The sequence below is a fragment of the Balaenoptera borealis genome (genome assembly GCF_965194805.1).
Source record: "Balaenoptera borealis genome assembly, chromosome: 7".
Taxonomy (NCBI): domain Eukaryota; kingdom Metazoa; phylum Chordata; class Mammalia; order Artiodactyla; family Balaenopteridae; genus Balaenoptera; species Balaenoptera borealis.
Window position 1 is genome coordinate 105,738,017 of NC_138864.1, and position 22,223 is coordinate 105,760,239.

At 41.1% G+C, this 22,223-nt stretch overlaps 1 protein-coding gene and 1 long non-coding RNA gene across 2 annotated transcripts in view; one reads left to right on the plus strand and one right to left on the minus strand.

Annotated features, from left to right (window-relative positions):
• The window catches only part of LOC309632548, a 167,254-nt gene that overhangs the window by 43,977 nt on the left and 101,054 nt on the right, over window positions 1–22,223 (minus strand). The window lies entirely within an intron of this gene.
• SND1 (staphylococcal nuclease and tudor domain containing 1) overlaps window positions 1–22,223 on the plus strand; it is a 415,142-nt gene that overhangs the window by 11,954 nt on the left and 380,965 nt on the right. The window contains exon 2 of the mRNA XM_082400014.1: window positions 17,025–17,174. Within this exon, the coding sequence (XP_082256140.1) occupies window positions 17,025–17,174 (150 nt within the window). The remainder of the gene's footprint in view (window positions 1–17,024; window positions 17,175–22,223) is intronic.

Here is a 22,223-nt window from a genome sequence, read left to right on the forward strand (position 1 = left end):
TCCCTCTCATTAAAATGCTGTTAAATAGAGGCAGGGAACCTTGTTTTATGGTGGAAGGGGGACCTCATGAAGTTAAATACTGAAGGTTTTCTTGGAGAATGGATGGGTTGGAAAAATCAGATGTGATATTTTCAGATCAGTTTCTCTGTTTTAAACATCTCTTCTGGGGAGACGGTGAAAGTGACAGGTCTTGACAGAGGCAGAGGAATGAAACGGATGAGATAAAAGGCAGCAGAAATGGGTAGGTCCAGGTGGGAATACTCAGATGTTTGTGAAAGCAGCTGTGAGCAATCTGCTGTCGATATGCAAGTTGAAGGAAACTTGCCTAAAGTGAGGAAGGCCTGCTGGAAGTTTGTGGTAGAGAAAGGAATGAGAAGCGAGACATTTAAGTCTGTGTTTCCAGTCTCTGGAACGTGATGTTAGTGAACTTTTAAACTTTATGAATTCTGTTCCAGGAGAGGGAGGATGTATTGTTTTATATACAGCCTTTAATACCAGGGGCATTTTTATTTTTGGCAACCACCCAAAACAGTGGCTTACTCTGTCAAGTGTAATTTAACTTACACTTACCTAATAGCACTGTCCCCGGTCTTCATGGAAAGTGGGGCATTTCTTCCTCCCATTCCTTCCCCCTTTGTGTAAGTAAGGGGGAGGGAGACTCCATCCGAGTACCTGGGAATCCCGCTGAGCTTTATTATTCTGTGTGCAGTAATTGCTTGTGTTATTACTCCTGGCAGGTGAGCCCTTTCGCAGCCCAGAGGCCAGGAGGCTGCCTCTGTTACTTAAAAGCCGAGTTATCTTGTTAAACTCCTCTCTTGTGAGAGCTTTAGGCTCTCCTGAGACCTGCCGCAGGCCCTCTGGAGCCCAGGCCCGGCTCCCGGTTCAGCCTGCCCTGCCCGGTTGTTAGTCATCTCCTGCCAGCGCGTCACAGAGCCAGTCCGTGCGGGGCTGCCGGCCAGGCCGCTCGGCTTCCATTGAATTCTTCAGCGTCCCCGGATTGGTGCTCTGAATGAAAGTACCTCTCCTACTCTCGCGTCAGAAGAAAATGTGTTTCCCTGATTATCGACAGGATGAAGCTGAAAGCCAGTGTAGAGAGAATAATAAACTTGGGACTCAGATTATCTGAGGAACGGGGAAAATCGGTTTTTGAAAGGGGTTGATGGCACAAGGCTAAACATAGTAAGGATGCCCCAGGAGTCTGAGCTGTCCATAAACTTTCTTGTGAAATTTCTATGCTTTATGTGTTAAAAACTTTCATTTATTTTGAAAGGAAAAAAACCAAAAGAAAAAAAACGGTGAGGGGAATCAAAGAGCTGGGCTTTAGTGATAGTATAGGGTAAGTAGAATATTATTGGTATTTTTTAATAAAAATGGAGGAACAGTCTCTTCTGGGCAGTACTTGTAAGCAAATTCCAGATCATGGCCCAATAGCCTTAGTTTAACTTCTTGAAGAGGTGTGCAAATCTGTGCATTATGGTCAAGGATGGGGGTGGGCTGGGCACACCAGCATATAGTGGGGAAGGCATGACCACTTGTAATCTTCAGCTGTGTTAGGTGATAAGGGACTTCATAACACTCTCTGAAGGATTTTAATATTAAGGAGAATCTTGGGATGGTACATTAATTTAGCAATAAAGGACTCTGAAAGGTTTATGGTAGATTTGTGGTTTGTACTTCTTTATTTTGACATCTAAAATTGACTGTCAACATTTCAAATAGGAAAAGTTTCCAAAGAAGTTTGGACAATAAAATGGGAACATTAATGCTTTTCATGGGTAGCACAGCAGTTGCTTGACTTTCCCAAGTTCTACAGTCAGTCCTACATATAAGCCAAAATAAATATATTAGATATTCTTGAGAGACGATTCATTCTGAACAGTATTGAGTATTATGCTCAATAACCCAGCATCCGTTTGCCATAAATTAGTTCTAAGAAAAAATGTGCATGGCTTTACAGAAACAAACCCGAGGAACAGTAAATGCAATAATCTTCATTCCTCTAGAATGTTGCAAGAGTCTGATATACTTTCACTTAGCTGTATCTGGTGCAGGCCTCCTACCCCCTTTTTAATCATGAGATTATGATTTGCTGTTTTGCATAGTGTACCTTTTGCTCGGGGATGCAGTGATGGCGTGCTGTGAGGAGGAGAAATAAGATGACAGCAGCTGTGGCCATTGAGGCTGGGAAAGCAGTAGCTGTGCTTTCCCCCTTTCTGGATCAGGTTTTGTGGTTACACTTCTGTCCTTCCTCTGAGCATTGGAGTTGGGGAGGAGGAACGAGAGTTAAAGGGTGGGGAGGGCTGGACGTACAGACCCCGTTAACTGAGTAGCCCCTGGAATGCAACCTAGGCCTCTCCACCCTGCCTTGGCAACTTGCTTGGCAACTTGCTTCATCTCCATTTGCCCCTGAAGTGGGGAGGAAAAATCTTTGGCCTCAGAACACATTATTTGAGCTTCCTTAACAGAAGACCTGTCTTAGGGGAGTTGCCTCCGAAACCTGCAGTGCCAGTGCATCAATTCAAGAGAAATAAGACCTTAACCTTCCTCTCACATTTTTTAGCAGTTCTGAAACATGGAGTGGGCAGATATGCAAAGTGTATCTGAACCAAAAAAGGCACTGGTGATTTGAAACCCACAAAGTAGGCTAAGGCCAGACACCCTAGAAGTGTGTATTTTGAAGCATTTAAGAAAACAATTGGTGACTTTTTAAAGTGCCTTAAAATTTCTCACAGTCCACAAACCAAACCTTTGGGCTAGGGTTCCAGTTTGTCATCGTTTGGTAAACAGTATTACAGGGTGGGATGTGGAAAATATTCAGAAAGCATGCCCTGGGAATTTTTAATCCCATTCATGACAGGCACATGAATATATCTGTAATACTTGGTGTACAAACGGTGCTTAGAATGGATCTTTACATCAAAGTCTTAGTGTCTAGAATTTGGTGTTTTTAGTGGCTGTATTATACTCTAACTGGGGTCTGGTTGGGAAGGCGGGGTGGATTCTGAGCCCCTTGGAGAGGGCTGTGAGCTGGCTTGATAGTAGCTTAAGCTTGTTCTTGTCTTCTCCACTGAGCACTTCCCTCCTTGTCACTGTGTTCTTTGCCTCCACTAATATTTCTCTGTGAGCTTCTTCCCTGGAGATAAAATGAAAAAAATGTTACACTCTTTGCTATCAGTTTAGGCATTTTTGTTACTGTGGTATTTGGCTTTGGCATGTAAATCTCTCAAGAGATTCTTGTCTATTAAACAAGAATAAATATAAGAATCATCGAAAATATAATCCTAGAAGAGATGACAGCATTTGTTCAGACAGAGTATCTCTTTGGGGGATATAGGAAATGACTGAGGAAAGTGGGAGGACAATTGAGTATCGAGTAGTTAATTGGGAGATTTCTCCAGTGTGGTCTGGGACATAGATTTGAATGGTTTCTGTTGACAGTAGACTTGATAGCTCGCAGGAAGTAATAGAGCGGTTGGAAATGAGTTAGGTAAAACCTTCTTAAAGGATGTAACAAGGAAATTTGACACTTCATAATAAGAGGGCTGATGAAGAAAGCGGGTTGAAGAAAATGTTCCCAGAGGAAACACGAACTTCTTAGGGGAGAATAAAATGATGCTGAAGACTGTTGGAGTTGCCTTAGAGAGGACAGAGAGAGAGGGCTGGACAAAGTACTGAACTCGGGGAGGGGAGAATCTTTGAGGGGAGGGTTAGGTGAGGACGCGCTTGCCTGTAGGTCATGCTAGGGAGAGGTTTCCTGTAAGGCCTTAGAGAACCTTTGGGTTACCTGTTGTCATTTGTTGGAAAAACAGCTGTGAATGCACCGCATGCTCTTAAGAGCTTGGCTCTCTCGTTAGCTTCAACAAAAATCCACTAAGCTATGAGCTGCTTAAGGACAAGGACTGTGTTTTAATTGTTTTTGTCGCTTCTTTGCAAAGTCTAGCACTTGATACTTGTGCTTGATACATACTAGGACCATTCATTTATTCAGAAAAAACACTTACTGAATGCTTACTTTGTCTCTGGTCTTGTTCTGGGCTCTGGGGCTACCATGGTGAATAAGATGGATGTAGTCCTTGCCTGGAGACAGCTTGCACCGTGGAGTGGAAAACTGATAGTAAACAATTCATTATGCTATTTAATGTTGTGATGAATTCTGTGGGAGAGAAATACAGAGGCTCAGAGCATATATGGCATATAGCTGACCTAGTCTGGGGATTGGGAAGGCCTCTTTGAGTAAAAAGTTTAAGCTGAATTTGCTGGAGGACATGTTTGAGCCAGGCAGATTCCCCAGGCACAGTGGGGAATAAAGTGTGTGTGTGAGGGGAGATTAACCTCGTTGTGCATACCTGTCACCTGAGGATCTTATTAAAATGCAGATTCTGAATCAGGAGGTCCAGGCAGGGTCTGAGTCTGCAGTTCCAACAACTCTCAGGTGACTGCTGGTCTGTAATTGCCTTCAGAGGCTTTCTGCGCTTCCTCCTTCTCCCCTTTCTTTGTTTCAGTTGAAAGAAGATGGGTCAACACCCCCCCGCCCCCCGCTGTGCCTCCCTCCATCTGTAGCCATGGTGGCTGCAGTGATTTAACTTTTCAGTGTATTCAAAGTATAGTTGATTAGCTGTAGAGACTCTTATTCTTGGGGAAGAGGAAATCAGGATTTGGTAAGGATAAAAGAAAATAAAATCTAAACTCGGGATCCAGTGTTTTGCAAATTAATAGATTTCTCTTGGCATTTGCCAAAACATCTTTCCCTTTGTTTCTAGACTGGAGTGGGGAAACCAGGCATTGTTTTTGATAATCAGATTCTTCTTCGTTAATAAAGAAGGCCAGCTCCTGGGGGAAAGGGATTACCATCAAGATTACAGGATTTAAACCAAAAATATGGATGGTGCTCTGGCCTCTGAGAGAATGTTCTCAACAGAGGACTCTGAATTTTCATCCATTGTTTCTCAAAACTTTTGAGACATTAGGGGGTTTTTGGCTTTTCTGAATATAAAATCTAATTAGATCACACATGTAGGTTTTTAAAATCCCCACCAGATAACTAGCACTGGGAGGAAGAGGGCATCTCCCTAAAATTCAAGATCCTTTCTGGTAGTGATAACCTTTTCTTTTTTTTTTTGGATGCAGACCATTTTTAAAGTCTTTATTGAATTTGTTACAATATTGTTTCTGTTTTATGCTTTGGTTTTTTGGCCGTGTGGCATGTGGGATCTTAGCTCCCTGACCAGGGATCTAACCTGCACCCCCTGCATTGGAAGGCAAAGTCTTAACCACTGGACCGTCAGGGAAGTCCCCAGCGATAGCTTATTTGAACTGTGTGCTCAGAGCTTGGAATTCTGTGATTTGAATGCGTCTAGCATATTCTCTCATTTGGAAGAAGAACATGAAGCGATGAACGGATTATATGCGACGATATGGTCCTTGCAACACAATAACGGTTTTGTCACTGAACTGAACTTGGGTCTGCTTTGCTGCACAGCAAAGCCAATTTACTGACACCAGGTTGTGGTGAAGTATGTTTATTTGCTGGGTGCCAAGCAAGGTGGCTCGTGTTCAGAAGACCTGAATTCCTTGATGGCTTTCAGGGGATGATTTTCTTTTTTAAAATTTTTATTGGAGTATAGTTGATTTACAATGTTGTGTTAGTTTCAGGTGTAGAGCGAAGTGAATCAGTTATACATACACATACATCTACTCTTTTTTAGATTCTTTTCCCATGTAGGCCATTGCAGAGTATTGAGTAGAGTTCCCTGTGCTATACAGTAGGTCCTTATTAGTTATCTATTTTTTATATAGTAGTGTGTATATGTCAGTCCTAATCTTCCAATTTATCCCTCCCTCAGGGAATGATTTTTAAAGGTAACATTTGGGGTGAGGGCTGCAGGGTGTATGACTTTCTTCTGCTGATTGGTTGATGGTGAGGTAACAGGGTGATGTGAATCTTAATTATCAATGTTGTGGTGCCTGCCAGCCAGCCAGCGTGGGGTATACAGCGTGTCGTCACTGTCCTCTACCCAGGTGGGGGGGTCTTAGTTTCTGCAGAACAACTCAAAGATACGTGTTAGATTGTGTGTATCCCTTGAGGAGGAACTAGAACTCTGTTTTATCACTGAACTATTGTCGTTACTTGTCTTGTTTAACTGCTTTTTGTTTCTGCATTCCCTCACTCCCCTAATGAGTTAACTGCTGGCGCCTGCTGTTTGGAACTCTGGAAGGCCTAGGAGACTAAAGCCTTCTATAAACAAGAAATGGGAGACACGGAGGGGCTTTTGTACCCGGGAGGGCCCTACAGGATCCTGCTTGGTTTCAGTTTGACATTCATTCTCTTAGTTGTGTGTGCGGAGGGGGGGTCGGGAGGGGAGCAAGACAGATTTTCAGAATCACCAAGGAGATCTTGTTCTAGGGATTTGTTTTGTCTTTGAGGCTCTAAAGCAGCTGGTAGTATGTTTTGCACCTTTTTCAAAAGGTTTTTAAATTTTATTGAAAAATAATCTCAAACTTACAGAAAAGTTGCAAGAATAGTGCACGTAACTCCTGTGACTCTCCCCCCAGAGGTTGCCATATCATCTTCTTTGTATTTATAACATATAGTCATTTTTCGTGGTAGTTATCTTCTGTCAAGTCACAAGCACTGAATTAGTGAATTTTGAACCATCGCTCCTGTGAGAAATACTGAGTTCCTGTGAGCCTCTGGTCACCACATTTTCATCAAGTAATAGATATATGACCTTGTTCTGTGTGCTTTTGTTTAAAGACCTCTTACTTGGGACTTCCCTGGTGGCGCAGTGGTTAAGAATCCACCTGCCAGTGCAGGGGACATGGGTTCGAGCCCTGGTCTGGGAAGATCCCACATGCCACGGAGCAGCTAAGCCTGTGTGCCACAACTGCTGAGCCTGTGCTCTAGAGCCCGTGAGCCACAACTACTGAAGCCCATGTGCCACAACTACTGAAGCCCGCGCACCTAGAGCCTGTGCTCCGCAACAAGAGAAGCCACCGCAATGAGAAGCCCGCGCACCGCAACGAAGAGTAGCCCCCGCTCGCCACAACTAGAGAAAGCCCGCGCGCAGCAATGAAGACCCAACAGAGCCAAAAAAAAAAAAAAAAAAAAGACCTCTTACTTGATATGTAGTCTTGATTCATTAACATTGAACATATGAGCAACAGCACTATAACTTGTGCCTAAACGAAAATGATCTAATATTTTCTCTGTAGGGCACATCACAACAGCTTCCTCTGTGCTTAAGAAAACTTCATGACTACGCCTGTGGGCCATTTTAAACAGCACAATCACCACCCAACAGCCCTGATCACTGCAGTAATTTTCCTTCAGCTTTAATAGTCTGAGTACTTGACCCTAAACATTTGGTCGAGGGGTCAAGTCCTGGAGTGATCAGATGATCACTTTTATGTTCTGGAGTCAATGTTTGGTTCTTCTCCCTTTGGCAATTTTCACACGTGACGGTTACTCTGATAAACTCTTTTGACAACTGGAATGGATTTTTCTGGAATGACACTTTGTGTTTGCCTGCCATATAGTTCCTGCTGAGTTCTTATTTCTGAGTAACTCTGGTTCCTTGACCACAGTGGAGCTGAGCCTTGGGGTGGTGAGGACTTGGCTCTGCAGAGGATCGTCATCGGGGTTCTGGCTTCCAGGAGACTGAGTTAGTTCCTTTCTGGTGAGGCTTTATTTGTGCAAGTTACAGCCTTGTGTTCTTTATGTTAAGTCACGACTGTTTTGATTCATAGTTCTCATATCAGGTGTTTAATATTTGGGGTTTATTAGAAAGTGCACGGGGAAAACCTGTGTCCTAGTCCTGGTGGCCATCATCTAACTGTGCCACAGTTTGCTGTGAGGATGGAGAGGAGTGGACAGTCGGGAGGGAAGAGAAGAGAGACCAGTGTGCCCTTAACATTTCTTGAGTACCTACTAGGTGTCAGGTACTGTGAGGCATCTCGCTTAATAATCATAACGTCCAGAGAAGATGGCAGTAGTATTGTCCTCACTTATAGATGAGGGAATATCACCACAGTGTTCGGAATGCTTGTCACTTGAGTTTGTGTTCAAACTTAAGACTATCTGATTTCAGATTCATGGTCATCTGAGGCTGTGATTGTCAAGACACTTTGTCAAGTTTGAAGTTAAGAATAGACTTAAGATACGATACTTATTTACCATGATCTCTGAGGACAGAGGTTCGGAAATCACTGAAGTCCACTCTCCTAGAGAGTGGGTATATTAGGTGATGAAGCAGGGAAACAAGATCATGGATTATTTCTCTAATTCTTTCTGGTTGAATTCAGTGGTGGGAGAATTTCCATGAATTTGATATTTACTTGTAAACCCCAGGAGGAAATGGTTCTTTTTCTGTGGTACATATACTTCCAGTCTTTACTTCAGACCACGCTTTGAGCCTTTTTTTTTTTTTTAATTTTGGCCACACCAAGCGGCTTGTGGGATCTCAGTTCCCCGACCAGGGATTGAACCTGGGTCACGGCAGTGAAAGTGCCGAATTTAACCACTAGACCACCAGGGAACTCCCAAGCCATTTCTTATAACAATATTGGTTATTATTTATTGGGTCTTTTGGCCAACCTCTGTGCCAAGGGCCTTATTCCCTTGTTTAGGTTTCATCACACCTCTCATGGATATTCTGATATACTTATTTTATAAATGAGGAAATTGAGGCTAATAGAGCCAATGAACTTTCAAAAATCACCACTGACATGGATTTGATTCTGAAACTAGATTCTTATTGCCACTTACCACTGCCCCTTCCCTGATTATAAAGATGAGCAGTCTGTAACTTGAAGTGGTCGTCCAGAATTTATTTTTGCTGTGCACGTACCACTTAACCTGCCATAAAACTAGTTTTCATCTCATTCCCTGTCATAATGTTTTATATCAGAGGCTGGCAAACTGACTCTTTGAAGGGCCAGGTAGTAAATACTTTAGCCTTTGAGAGCCATGTGGGCTCTGTAGCAACTACTCAACTCTGCTGTTTCAGTGTGAAAGTAACCATATAGACTATTACATAAGTGAATGAGCTTGGCCATGTTCCAATAAAACTTTATTTATGGAAGCTGAAACTTGAATTTCATACTCTTTCCATGTGTTACATAACATCCTTTTTTTTTTTAATCACTTAAAAATGTAAAAACCATTTTTAGCTCATGAGTTGTACAGAAACAGGTGGTAGGGCGGATTTGGCCACTGGACTGTAGTTTGCCAATCCTGCTTTTTATCATTCTGAAGTTTTCTTCCTTTGTGTCTCCTTTTTGGGTATTCTTTGGTATAATTGGGACTGCAAGTCTGCTTTCCCTGCATATGGTAGTGTTTAATAAGTGTTGATTTGGTTTGGGGAGCCAGCTCATGGAAGCTTTGCTGGCTTAGTGATTTAGTCTCTGACACCTGCTCTGCTGGCACACGGAAATGGAGATTTTTAACTGAGGAGAAGATTTAATCAGTAGGTAACCTCACCTACCGTTTTAACAGATAGCAGCTCCCCAAATGCTTGTTTCTTCCTGTGGCATAGTAGAACATCAGGTTTGGGGACTTCAGGTCTAGTACTTGCTCTGCCATCAATTTTATTTTAAGCAAAAGTCACTTGAGTCTGTCTCATTTGCAGATTCTTCATCTGTAAAATAAAAGGGCCTTGATGAGATGCTCTCAGTTAGCTGCCCTCTCTCTGCAGGTGATCGTTAGAGTCCCCTTGAGATTTGAACTTGCTTCTTTCCAAACTGAGGCCCAATTCATGGTACAGCTGGCCCTGGATTGTCTCTCCTGAAAGAGCTAGTGTGCCCGGCGCAAGTGAAATGGCCTGCCACGAGGCCATGGGCTTCCAGGTCATTGTGCTTGAATGCTGGGCCCCTTCATTTAGGTTTGCCTCTTGCTCTCGCCAGAAAAAGAAAGAAAAAGCCGGTCATGTTGGCACATGTGCTGGGAAAGACCTCCGAGACCACACAGCTTATGCTCTTCTGGGATTGCTTGCTCTTTGTCTAAATGACGTTTTAATTTTCAAGAGATGATTCTTCCTGTGGAGGCAACAGCTCTGGCTGCCAGAAAGCTTTTTTTCTGATATACTAAGATTTTCTCCAGTCTGTTTTTTTTTTGTTTGTTTTTTAAGTTCTACTTGTGCTTTAATTCCATTTCTTTAGAGTTTTTTGCTTCATTAAAGTGCACAACAGTTCTTCCCCGTCCCCTGATGGTATTTTTAGGTGGAGAAAACACCTTGTCCAGAGAAGAGTCGCTGGCCTGCTTCTTTGTCCTCTAAACATGCAGCCTTTGGGTTGTGGCCTTTGCAGACTTGTGGATGGCATTATGGACTGTTCTTCGTTCTTGGACTGTTAGTGGTTTTCTTGGTTCTCCTTTCTGTGCCACAGAGGGAAAGGAGTTCATTCTACTTGCTGTGTTGTTTCTCAGAAAAAGCTTGTATTGTTTTTGGCCATCTTTCTCCTTTTTAGGGCTTTGTAGATTTCACTGAAGTTCTGCTTCTTTCCCGTGACTTCTATCTTGTTATTTCTCGAGGACTTGAAAGTTTACAGTAGCCCTTCATTCTGTTGTGAATCCCCATGCCTGACTTTTGGGTCTGAGTCAGCTGCCTTTTAAAAAACTTCTGTTAATGTTGTTCAGCTAAGGGTCTAATCTTCCTACAAGATATGGAAATACCCCTATGGAGATAGACATTTTATGTCATATTTTTGTACTTCCATGTTGGATCTTAATTTTTTAAATTTAAATAAATTCACATACTATAAAATTACTCACACAACTGTTACCACTGTCTAATTCTAGAACAGTTTTCATTGGTACTTAAAAGAAAAAGAAACCCTGGACTTATTAGCAGTCACTCCCTGTTCTCTCCCTCCAGCCCTTGAGAACCACAGATCTACTTTCTGTCTCTATGGATTTGCCTGTTCTGGACATTTCATATAAATGGAATCATTTCAGTATGTGGCTTTTTGTCTGGCTTCTTTCACTTAGCACAATGTTTTCAAGATTCATCCATGTTGTAGCATCAATCAGTACTTCATTTCTTTTTGTTTCTGAATAATATTCCATTTTATGGTTATACTACATTTTGCTTATCTGTTTGTCGCTTGATGGACATTTGGATTGTTTCTACTCTTTTTGGCTCTTATGAGTAATGTTACCATGAACATTTGTGTACAAGATTTTGTGTGGACATATATTTTATTTTTCTTGACTTTGTACCTAGGAGTGAAATTGCTGGGTCATATGATAGTTCTATGTTTAACTTTTGAGGGACTGCCTGACTGTTTTCCAAAGTGATTGCATCACCAACAATGTATTAAGGTTCTAATTTCTCCACATTCTTGTCAACACTTGTTATTGTCTGTCTTACTGATTATAGCCACCCTAGTAGCTATGAAGTGATATATGTCATTGTGGTTTTGATTTGCATTTCCCTTATGACTAATAATAAATGTGCTTACTGGCCATTTGTATATCTTCTTTGGATAGATATCTGTTCAAATCCTTGCCCATTTTTAATTGTTGAGTTACAGTATTTCCTTATTCCAGGTACTAGACCCTTATCACATATGTTTTGTAAATACTATCTTTTCACTTTCTTGATATCATCCATTGAAGCACAATGTTTTTGGTTGCTTGTGCTTTCTAAGATGGTGTCATATCTAAGAAACCATTGCCTAATCCATGGTCACCATGTTTTCTTCTAAGAGTTTTATAGTTTAACTCTTATATTTAGGTCTCTGGTCCTTTGAGTTAACTTTTGTATATGGTGTGAGGTAGCGATCTGGCTTCATTCTTTTGCACATGGATATCCAGTTTTCCCAGCATATTTTTGTTGAAAGGTTCTTTCCCAATTGTCTTGGCACCCTTTTTGAAAATGAGTTGACCGTAAATTTACGAGTTTATTTTGAGCTTCCGTTTCATAACATTTTGGTGTTCATCAGGTGACTATCCTTATTCTTTATATTAGATCTTCATATTGACAGATATGGCTAAGATGTTCTTGTCATATCTTATCAGGCAGGTATACCTGTTAAGCTAGTCCTCCTTGTAGAGCTAACAAGATGCTCTCAGCTAAGAAGATATGACTTTTAAGCCAAGATGATTTTTGCTCTTGGTGCCATGAAAAAGAATGCTGATTTTATTGACACGGATTTCTATACCATCACTTTTTTTGCCCTAAGTATAGTGTGGGTAGGTTTTTTTTTTTTTTAATTAATTTATTTTATTTATTTATTTTTGGCTGCGTTGGGTCTTTGTTGCTGCGCATGGGCTTTCTCTAGTTGCAGCGAGCGGGGGCTACTCTTCGTTGCGGTGCGAGGGGCTTCTCATTGCAGTGGCTTCTCTTGTTGCAGAGCACGGACCATATGCACGTGGGCTTCAGTAGCTGTGACTCGCGGGCTCTAGAGCGCAGGCTCAGTAGTTGTGGCACACAGGCTTAGTTGCTCCGCGGCATGTGGGATCTTCCTGGACCAGGGCTCGAACCCGTGTCCCCTGCATTGGCAGGCGATTCTTAACCACTGCGCCACCAGGGAAGCCCTGGGTAGGTTTTTGTATAAAAGGTTTCTATCTTTTGGTGTTCGTGGTCTGGGGGCTTAAGAGTTAAACCAAGTCATTTATCAGTATCTAGTGAAGATTTAAGATGGTGTTCCTGTTGCTGTGCAGTATTTTAGTAGCTGCCCATAAAGTGTTTCACTGTAGGTGAATCTCCCAGTACACCTATTAGTGGGTTTGAGCAGTTTGAGTCCCCATTTTCTTTCTCAGCTGGCTTGTTTCAGCCTTTGTCACCATCCAACTTGTGCCCTGAAGCCAGGTCCTCTGAATCACACCATGTCTCTCTGCAGCCTTTATTGTCAGAGATGAAAACTGTCTAATTCATAACCTCAATCAAACTGACTCGTTTTGACAGCTGTTTTCACAAGCCTCCTGCTGTATCAGGTAGGGCTAAGATCATTTTTCTAGAATATGTCATTTTATTAATATAATTGGATAAAGCAGTTACCATATGACTTGCTTTCTACGCCCTATAAATTAGCAATTAAGGATAATTACCGCATCCATGAAAGTTTGCAACATGAATCAGTACAGCTTTGGCAGAACAATTACCCCTGACAGTTGCCTCTCAATCTTAACATTATTTTTCTGAAATTAAAATTCTGGATAACAAACAATATTTTACTTGTTTATTGTTTGTCTGGCTCCCCACACTAGAATGTCAGCTCTCCAAGAGCAGACATTTTTGTCTGTTTTATTTCACTGAAGTATGTTACTTGCCTGGAACAATGCCTGGCATATAGAAGGCACTCAATAAATTTGTGTTGAATTAATAAATGAATGAATAAATAAATGGCTCAGTCAATGGATAAAATTATAAGTAATCAACTTAGATGTCAGGTCTTGTGATTTACAGAGGAAAAATGACTTGTTTTCGTGTCATATGAGATACAAGTTAAGTTTGATATATAGACCCTTGGTCTTTTTCATATTTTACTTAAAGACATTTTAAAGGACTTCCCTGGTGGCGCAGTGGTTAAGAATCCGCCTGCCAATGCAGGGGACATGGGTTTGATCCCTGGTCCCGGAAGATCTCACATGCCGCGGAGCAACTAAGCCCACGTGCCACAACTACTGAGCCCGCGCGCCGCAACTACTGAGCCCGCATGCCGCAACTACTGAAGCCCGTGCACTCTAGGGGCCTGCGTGCTGCAACTACTGAGCCCACGTGCCACAACTACTGAAGCCCACGTGCCTAGAGCCCGTGCTCCACAACAAGAGAAGCCACCGCAATGAGAAGCCCGCGCACCGCAAAGAAGAGTAGCCCCCACTCACTGCAACTAGAGAAAGCCTGTGTGCAGCAATGAAGACCCAACACAGCCCCCCAAAAATAAAGACATTTTAAGTATTTTTTCCCCAGAAGGTCTTTCCCTTGGCTTTATTTGGTGGGGAACCTTAGACAAGAGAAGCCCATTAAATATTTTTATTGAGGAAGAACTTGAATAAAGACTTTTGACAAGTGAGGCAGGTGGAGGGAGTTGAACAGTACTTGGAAGATGAAATGGAGAGAGCAAAAGAGGAGGTGGAGTGTGTTTTGAACTATTTCAGTTCCTATAAATAATAGGAAGGAAACAAATTCTTCCCATATAGACAGGTCTCTTCCTTCCATAATGGTCTGCAGACAGTCTTTTCCTATCTCATCGCCAAGGCTGTGGCCAAATGAATGAGGGGGAGAGAGTTTCAGAGGAAAGATGTAGCCGTGCCAGTCCTCTCCTCCTGGGGGAACAGGAATAGCAGTACCTGCCACAGTGAATATCTGTCCTTGTTGCTTGGGAGGTTGACTTGGTGGCTGCTGCTTGCATTTGTATCCTCAATAGTATAAAAGGTGTTGTGCAGCCTATAAAATCACCTCTCTCTAATATTAATTCAAGTACTGACTGTTGTCTGAATGGCATATTTGGTGCAGTAATGCAAAGAAGCTCTGACAGCAGTCTTCAGAATAGCTTTCAGGGCAAGGGGAGAGCGTACAAATGAGGTTTTTCAAAATTCCTTTGTACAAGTTGTTTACTAAAGCCCTTGGTGGGGCTGGGATAATAGTTATAGACCCACTGTCCCACAGTGATCTACTTTACTTAGGTCAAGGCATTAGAGGTAACACCTTGCTGATATTTAGGGGGAATAAGAGGGTACTCATCAGTCATTCTATTCTTGAGCTTTTCAGCAGGTTTCGTCAGACTTGAGAAATAAGGATTGTTTCCTAGCCTGGGTCAGTGCTCACTGGTCAGGCAAGGTGAGTTTCCAGCTGGGCTTCCCAAGAGGTACTGGGTCTCCTGGGAGTGCTTTATTACTTTTTGTGAAAACTTGACAAAAATCAAGGAATAGGCCTTTGAGACAGGTGCTCTGCTTTGTATGCTCTATGCTCCTCAGTCCCGTTGGAGCCTGTACATGAATGATTTCAAGGCAGGTATTCAAAAAATGTGCTTTTCTTCCGCCACTTCTGAAGAATTGACTGTAAATGAATCATTTCCACATTCTTTTCCTTTTCTTCCTTTGGCCCTTCTCATTTCAGGAACATCAACCATCCTGTGCCCTACTCTATCTCTTCTTTGGCTTTGCTTTGTTTGAGGGCTTGTCTTTTTAGAATGTCAAATCCCTGGGATGATGTCCAGGACATGGGTTCTCAAGAAAGGCTGTTAGCAAGACTGTTTGGTTGGAGCTGTAGGGTTTAATTGCTGGTAACACTCGATCACAAAGGATAAAAATGAAAAGCATGACTTGTAACTAGATAAGGAAGACAGTCTTTTGTTATGTGTGTCATGGTGTAGCCAGGGAGGAACCATTTAGACCAAGGTCTGTGTGCTTGAGGTATTGGGGATAATGAGATGTTAATCTTAGCACTAATTAAAAAAAAAAATTGGACTATGTATATTTGTTGGACTATGTATATTTGTTGGACTATGTAGGTTCATACAATGGAATACTGTACAGCCACAAAAGTGAATAAACTAGTGTTCTGGCATGAATGAGTTTCACCCAAAAAAAGGGCAAAAGAAGAAAATCACTGATGGGTACACGCAGTAGACTCAGTTTATAGAGTTCAGAAATAGGAAAAACAAAACCACCATATTGCATAGAGATGTATACGTAAATGGTAACACTGTACAGAAAGTCAAGGGAGGAGGGGTTATCACAATGGTCAGGATAGTGGTGGCATTCAGGAGAAGGGGCTGGGAGTAGAGAGGGGCACAGGGGATCCAAGGTTCTGCTAGTGTTCTGGTAATTAACTTGGGTGGTGGTTACATAGTTGTTTGCTTCTTATTCTTTAAGATGTACATATATGTTTAATGCACTTCTGTATTTATATTAATAATCCACAATTTAGAGCATGAGTTAAGGTGGAGAGGTGAGGGAGACAAGTCAGGTAAGCAAATGCATATCGAAGTGGCTTCCTTCATATTCCTTCCTTTCTTCCTTTGAGTCAGCTTTCTTTCCAAGGACTGTTCCCTTTACAGAAAACTCCGTGGTCTTGTCTGCTGCGGAGTTCTGCATTGGCAGGACTCTCCAACCTTCTATCTACTAACTTTTCATTCAGCAGCTTTTTCCTGTTTTGAAGGTGGGATTGAGCCTTTCAGCTCTAGTGAAGCCAGTGCTCAAGTCTCTCTGTTGATTAAATCGTGCCTCGCTGAGCAAAGAATTTGAATAGTTTGGGCGATGATTCTCATGTTTTTCTGTGTGCCGTTTCTTCTCTTCTCCCACGTGAAATCCTTTCTTCTTCCCCCCGCAAATATTTTAAGTGAGCTTTAGAGCTCATTCCATAGTTGCCAAGTGGCTTTTACGCCTGGGGTCCTTCAGGGAGAGAGGGTAGGAGCTGCTGGACTTGGGAGCTTTAAGGTGCTTCTTCGATTCCCCTATTTTAATCACCGAGGGCGTGGGTGTTCTAGATTCTCTCTTCTGTATTTCTCTCTTAGCCTAGAGTCTGAGCACTGTCTACAGAGGAAGTGTGAGCACGGGGCTCTGGCTGCACTGCCTCCGCGTTAGCCCTGGGCATCCTCGGCTCCTTCTGGCTGGTGTGGCTGGCGTGTCGGGGCTTCTTCCTTCAGCTTCCACTTTTCTCTGGCCTTCTTCCATTGCTTGCCTTTTCCACCGTAGAACAGCACGTGTGGATGGAGACATTAACTTCTTAAATATTGAAAAGAACACAGGTGGTGGTCAGCTTGCAGGGATGAAATTACAAAGGTTATCTCCATGTCTCGCATGCCTCTTCACCCTAGTCTATTTTATGAGTCTTCTATCATTTTGTGTAATTCTTATTTGTATTGCTGGGTCAGTCACTTCAGAATCTAGCCCAAGGTTTTAGATAGGTATTTCTCTTATAAACTTAGAAATAGTCTTGTTCATTCAGTCATTCAACAAATATTTGAGTGCCTTCAAGAGGCCGAATAGTGTTCTAGATGTTGGGGATACAGGAGTGGACCATCTGTATTCTGGTGATGTTTCCTTTAGATGGCTAATTTTCTCTGTTTTTCCCCTGACCTAGGTCCTCTCAGGGTGTGCCATCATTGTCCGCGGGCAGCCTCGTGGTGGGCCTCCTCCAGAGAGGCAGATCAACCTTAGCAACATTCGTGCTGGAAACCTTGCCCGCAGGGCAGCTGCCACACAACCTGATGCAAAAGACACCCCGGACGAGGTAGGTGCTTCCCCTCCGAGAGGTAGACCCAGGTTATAGCCCAGTCTCCTCCTTGACTGCACATTTGATGTACTCTTTCTTTTCTGTATATTTCAAGTTTGTTTTTTTTTAACATCTTTATTGGAGTATAATTGCTTTACAATGGTGTGTTAGTTTCTGAGGTATAACAAAGTGAATCAGCTATACATATACATATATCCCCATATCTCCTCCCTCTTGCGTCTCCCTCCCACCCTCCCTATCCCACCCCACTAGGTGGTCACAAAGCACTGAGCTGATCTCCCTGTGCTATGCGGCTGCTTCCCACTAGCTAGCTATTTGACATCTGGTAGTATATATAAGTCCATGCCACTCTCTCACTTTGTCCCAGCTTACCCTTCCCCCTCCCCATGTCCTCAAGTCCATTCTCTACGTCTGCGTCTTTATTCCTGTCCTGCCCCTATGTTCTTCGGAACCTTTTTTATTTTTTCTTTTAGATTCCATATATACGTGTTAGCATATGGTATATGTTTTACACTTTCTGACTTACTTGACTCTGTATGACAGACTCTGGGTCCATCCACCTCACTACAAATAACTCAATTTCGTTTCTTTTTATGACTGAGTAATATTCCATTGTATATGTGTGCCACATCTTCTTTATCCATTCATCTGTCAGTGGACACTTAGGTTGATTCCATGTCCTGGCTGATATAAATAGAGCTGCAATGAACATTGTGATACATGACTCTTTTGGAATTATGGTTTTCTCAGGGTATATGCCCAGTAGTGGGATTGCTGGGTCGTATGGTAGTTCTATTTTTAGTTTTTTAAGGAACCTCCATACTGTTCTCCATAGTGGCTGTATCAATATACATTCCCACCAACAGTGCAAGAGGGTTCCCTTTTCTCTACACCCTCTCCAGCATTTATTGTTTGTAGATTTTTTGATGATAGCCATTCTGACCGATGTGAGGTGATACCTCGTTGTAGTTTTGATTTGCATTTCTCTAATGATAAGTGATGTTGAGCATCCTTTCATGTGTTTGTTGGCAATCTGTATATCTTCTTTGGAGAAATGTCTATTTAGGTCTCCTGCCCATTTTTGGATTGGGTTGTTTGTTTTTTTGATATTGAGCTGCATGAGTTGCTTGTAAATTTTGGAGATTAGTCCTTTGTCAGTTGCTTCATTTGAAAATATTTTCTCCCATTCTGAGGGTTGTCTTTTCACCTTGTTTATGGTTTCCTTTGCTGTGCAAAAGCTTTTAAGTTTCATTAGGTCCCATTTGTTTATTTTTATTTTTATTTCCATTTCTCTAGGAGGTGGGTCAAAAAAGATCTTGCTGTGATTTATGTCATAGAGTGTTCTGCCTATGTTTTCCTCTAAGAGTTTGATAGTGTCTGGCCTTACATTTAGGTCTTTAATCCATTTTGAGTTTATTTTTCTGTAAGGTGTTAGGGAGTGTTCTAATTTCATTCTTTTATGTGTAGCTGTTCAGTTTTCCCAGCACCACTTATTGAAGAGGCTGTCTTTTCTCCATTGTACGTCCTTGCCTCCTTTATCAAAAATAAGGTGACCATAGGTGCGTGGGTTTATCTCTGGGCTTTCTATCCTGTTCCATTGATCCATATTTCTGTTCTTGTGCCAGTACCATACTGTCTTGATTACTGTAGCTTTGTAGTATAGTCTGAAGTCCAGGAGCCTGATTCCTCCAGCTCCGTTTTTCTTTCTCAAGATTGCTTTGGCTATTCAAGGTCTTTTGTGTTTCCATACAAATTGTGCAATTTTTAGTTCTAGTTCTGTGAAAAATGCCATTGGTAGTTTGATAGGGATTGCATTGAATCTGTAGATTGCTTTGGGTAGTATAGTCATTTTCACGATGTTGATTCGCCCCATCCAAGAACATGATATATCTCTCCATCTATTTGTATCATTTTTAATTTCTTTCATCAGTGTCCTATAGTTTTCTGCATACAGGTCTTTTGTCTCCTTAGGTAGGTTGATTCCTAGGTATTTTATTCTTTTTGTTGCAGTGGTAAATGGGAGTGTTTCCTTAATTTCTCTTTCAGATTTTTCATCATTAGTGTGTAGGAATGCAAGAGATTTCTGTGCATTAATTTTGTATCCTGCAACTTTACCAAATTCATTGATTAGCTCTAGTAGTTTTCAGGTAGCATCTTTAGGATTCTCTATGTATAGTATCATGTCATCTGCAAACAGTGACAGCTTAGCTTCTTCTTTTCTGATTTGGATTCCCTTTATTTCTTTTTCTTCTCTGATTGCTGTGGCTGAAACTTCCAAAACAATGTTGAATAATAATGGTGAGAGTGGACAACCTTGTCTTGTTCCTGATCTTAGTGAGAATGGTTTCAGTTTTTCACCATTGAGAATGATGTTGGCTGTGGGTTTGTCATATATGGCCTTTATTATGTTGAGGTAAGTTCCATTTATGCCTACTGTCTGGAGGGTTTTTATCATAAATGGGTGTCGTATTTTGTCACATCTTTTATGTCACAACTTTCTGCATCTATTGATACGATCATATGGTTTTTTTCCTTCAATTTGTTAATATGGTGTATCACATTGATTGATTTGTGTATACTGAAGAATCCTTGCATTCCTGGGATAAACGCCACTTGATCATGGTGTATGATCCTTTTAATGTGCTGTTGGATTCTGTTTGCTAGTATTTTGTTGAGGATTTTTGCATCTGTGTTCATCAGTGATACTCGCCTGTAGTTTTCTTTCTTTGTGACATCTTTCTTTAGTTTTGGTATCAGGGTGATGGTGGCCTTGTAGAATGAGTTTGGGAGTGTTCCTCCCTCTGCTATATTTTGGAAGAGTTTGAGAAGGATAAGTGTTAGCTCTTCTCTAAATGTTTGACAGATTGCTCCTGTGAAGCCATCTGGTCTTGGACTTTTGTTTGTTGCAAGATTTTAAATCACAGTCTCAATTTCAGTGCTTGTGATTGGTTTGTTTATATTTTCTACTTCTTCCTGGTTCAGTCTCGGAAGGTTGTGCTTTTCTAAGAATGTGTCCATTTCTTCCAGGTTGTCCATTTTGTTGGCATATAGTTGCTTGTAGTAATCTCTCATGATCCTTCGTATTTCTGCTGTGTCAGTTGTTACTTCTCGTTTTTCACTTCTAATTCTATTGATTTGAGTCTTCTCCCTTTTCTTCTTGATGAGTCTGGCTAATGGTTTATCAGTTTTGTTTATCTTCTTAAAGAACCAGCTTTTAGTTTTTTTGATCGTTGTTATTGTTTCCTTCATTTCTTTTTCATTTATTTCTGATCTGATCTTTATGATTTCTTTCCTTCTGCTAACTTTGGGGTTTTTTTGTTCTTCTTTCTCTAGTTCCTTTAGGTGTAAGGTTAGGTTGTTTATTTGAGATGTTTCTTGTTTCTTGAGGTAGAATTTTATTGCTATAAACTTCCCTCTTAGAACTGCTTTTGCTGCATCCCATAGGTTTTGGGTCATCGTGTTTTCATTGTCATTTGTTTTTAGGTATTTTTTGATTTCCTCTTTGATTTCTTCAGTGATTTCTTGGTTATTTAGTAGTGTATTGTTTAGCTTCCATGTGTTTGTATTTTTTACAGTTTTTTTTCCCTGTAATTGATATCTAGTCTCATAGCGTTGTTGTCGGAAAAGATACTTGATACGATTTCAGTTTTCTCAAATTTACCAATGATTGATTTGTGATGCAAGATATGATCTATCCTGGAGAATGTTCCAGGAGCACTTGAGAAGAAAGTGTATTCTGTTGTTTTTGGATGGAATGTCCTATACATATCAATTAAGTCCATCTTGTTTAATGTATCATTTAAAGCTTGTGTTTCCTTATTTATTTTCATTTTGGATGATCTGTCCATTGGTGAAAGTGGGGTGTTAAAGTCCCCTACTATGATTGTGTTACTGTCGATTTCCCCTTTTATGGCTGTTAGCATTTGCCTTATGTAATGAGGTGCTCCTATGTTGTGTGCATAGATGTTTACAATTGCTATATCTTCTTCTTGGATTAATCCCTTGATCATTATGTAGTGTCCTTCTTTGTCTCTTGTAATAGTCTTTATTTTAAAGTCTATTTTGTCTGATGAGAGAATTGCTACTCCAGCTTTCTTTTGATTTCCATTTGCATGGAATATCTTTTTCCCTCCCCTCACTTTCAGTCTGTATGTGTCCCTAGGTCTGAAGTGGGTCTCTTATGGACAGCATATATAGGGGTCTTGTTTTTGTATTCATTCACCCCGTCTGTGTCTTTTGGTTGGAGCATTTAATCCATTTACATTTAAGGTAGTTATTGATATGTATGTTCCTATTACCATTTTCTTAATTGTTTTGGGTTTGTTATTGTAGGTGTTTTCCTTCTTTTGTGTTTCCTGCCTAGAGAAGTTCCTTTAGCATTTGTTGTAAAGCTGGTGCTGAATTCTCTTAGCTTTTGCTTGTCTGTAAAGGTTTTAATTTCTCCCTTGAATCTGAATGAGATCCTTGCTGGGTAGAGTTATCTTGGTTGTAGATTTTTCCCTTTCATCACTTTAAATATGTCCTGCCACTCCCTTCTGGCTTGCAGAGTTTCTGCTCAAAGATCAGCTGTTAACCTTATGCGGATTCCCTTTTATGTTATTTGTTGTTTTTCCCTTGCTGCTTTTAATGTTTTTTCTTTGTATTTAATTTTTGATAGTTTGATTAATATGTATCTTGGCATTTTTCTCCTTGGATTTATCCTGTATGGGACTCTCTGTGCTTCCTGGACTTGATTAACTATTTCCTTTCCCATATTAGGGAAGTTTTCAACTCTAATCTCTTCAAATATTTTCTCAGACCCTTTCTTTTTCTCTTCTTCTTCTGGGACCCCTATATGTCCTCAATTCTTTTCATTCTTTTTTATTTATTCTGCTCTGCAGTAGTTATGTCCACTATTTTATCTTCCAGGTCACTTATCCTTTCTTCTGCCTCAGTTATTCTGCTATTGATTCCTTCTAGAGAATTTTTAATTTCATTTATTGTGTTGTCGAACATTGTTTGTTTGCTTTTTAGCTCTTCTAGGTCCTTGTTAAACATTTCTTGTAT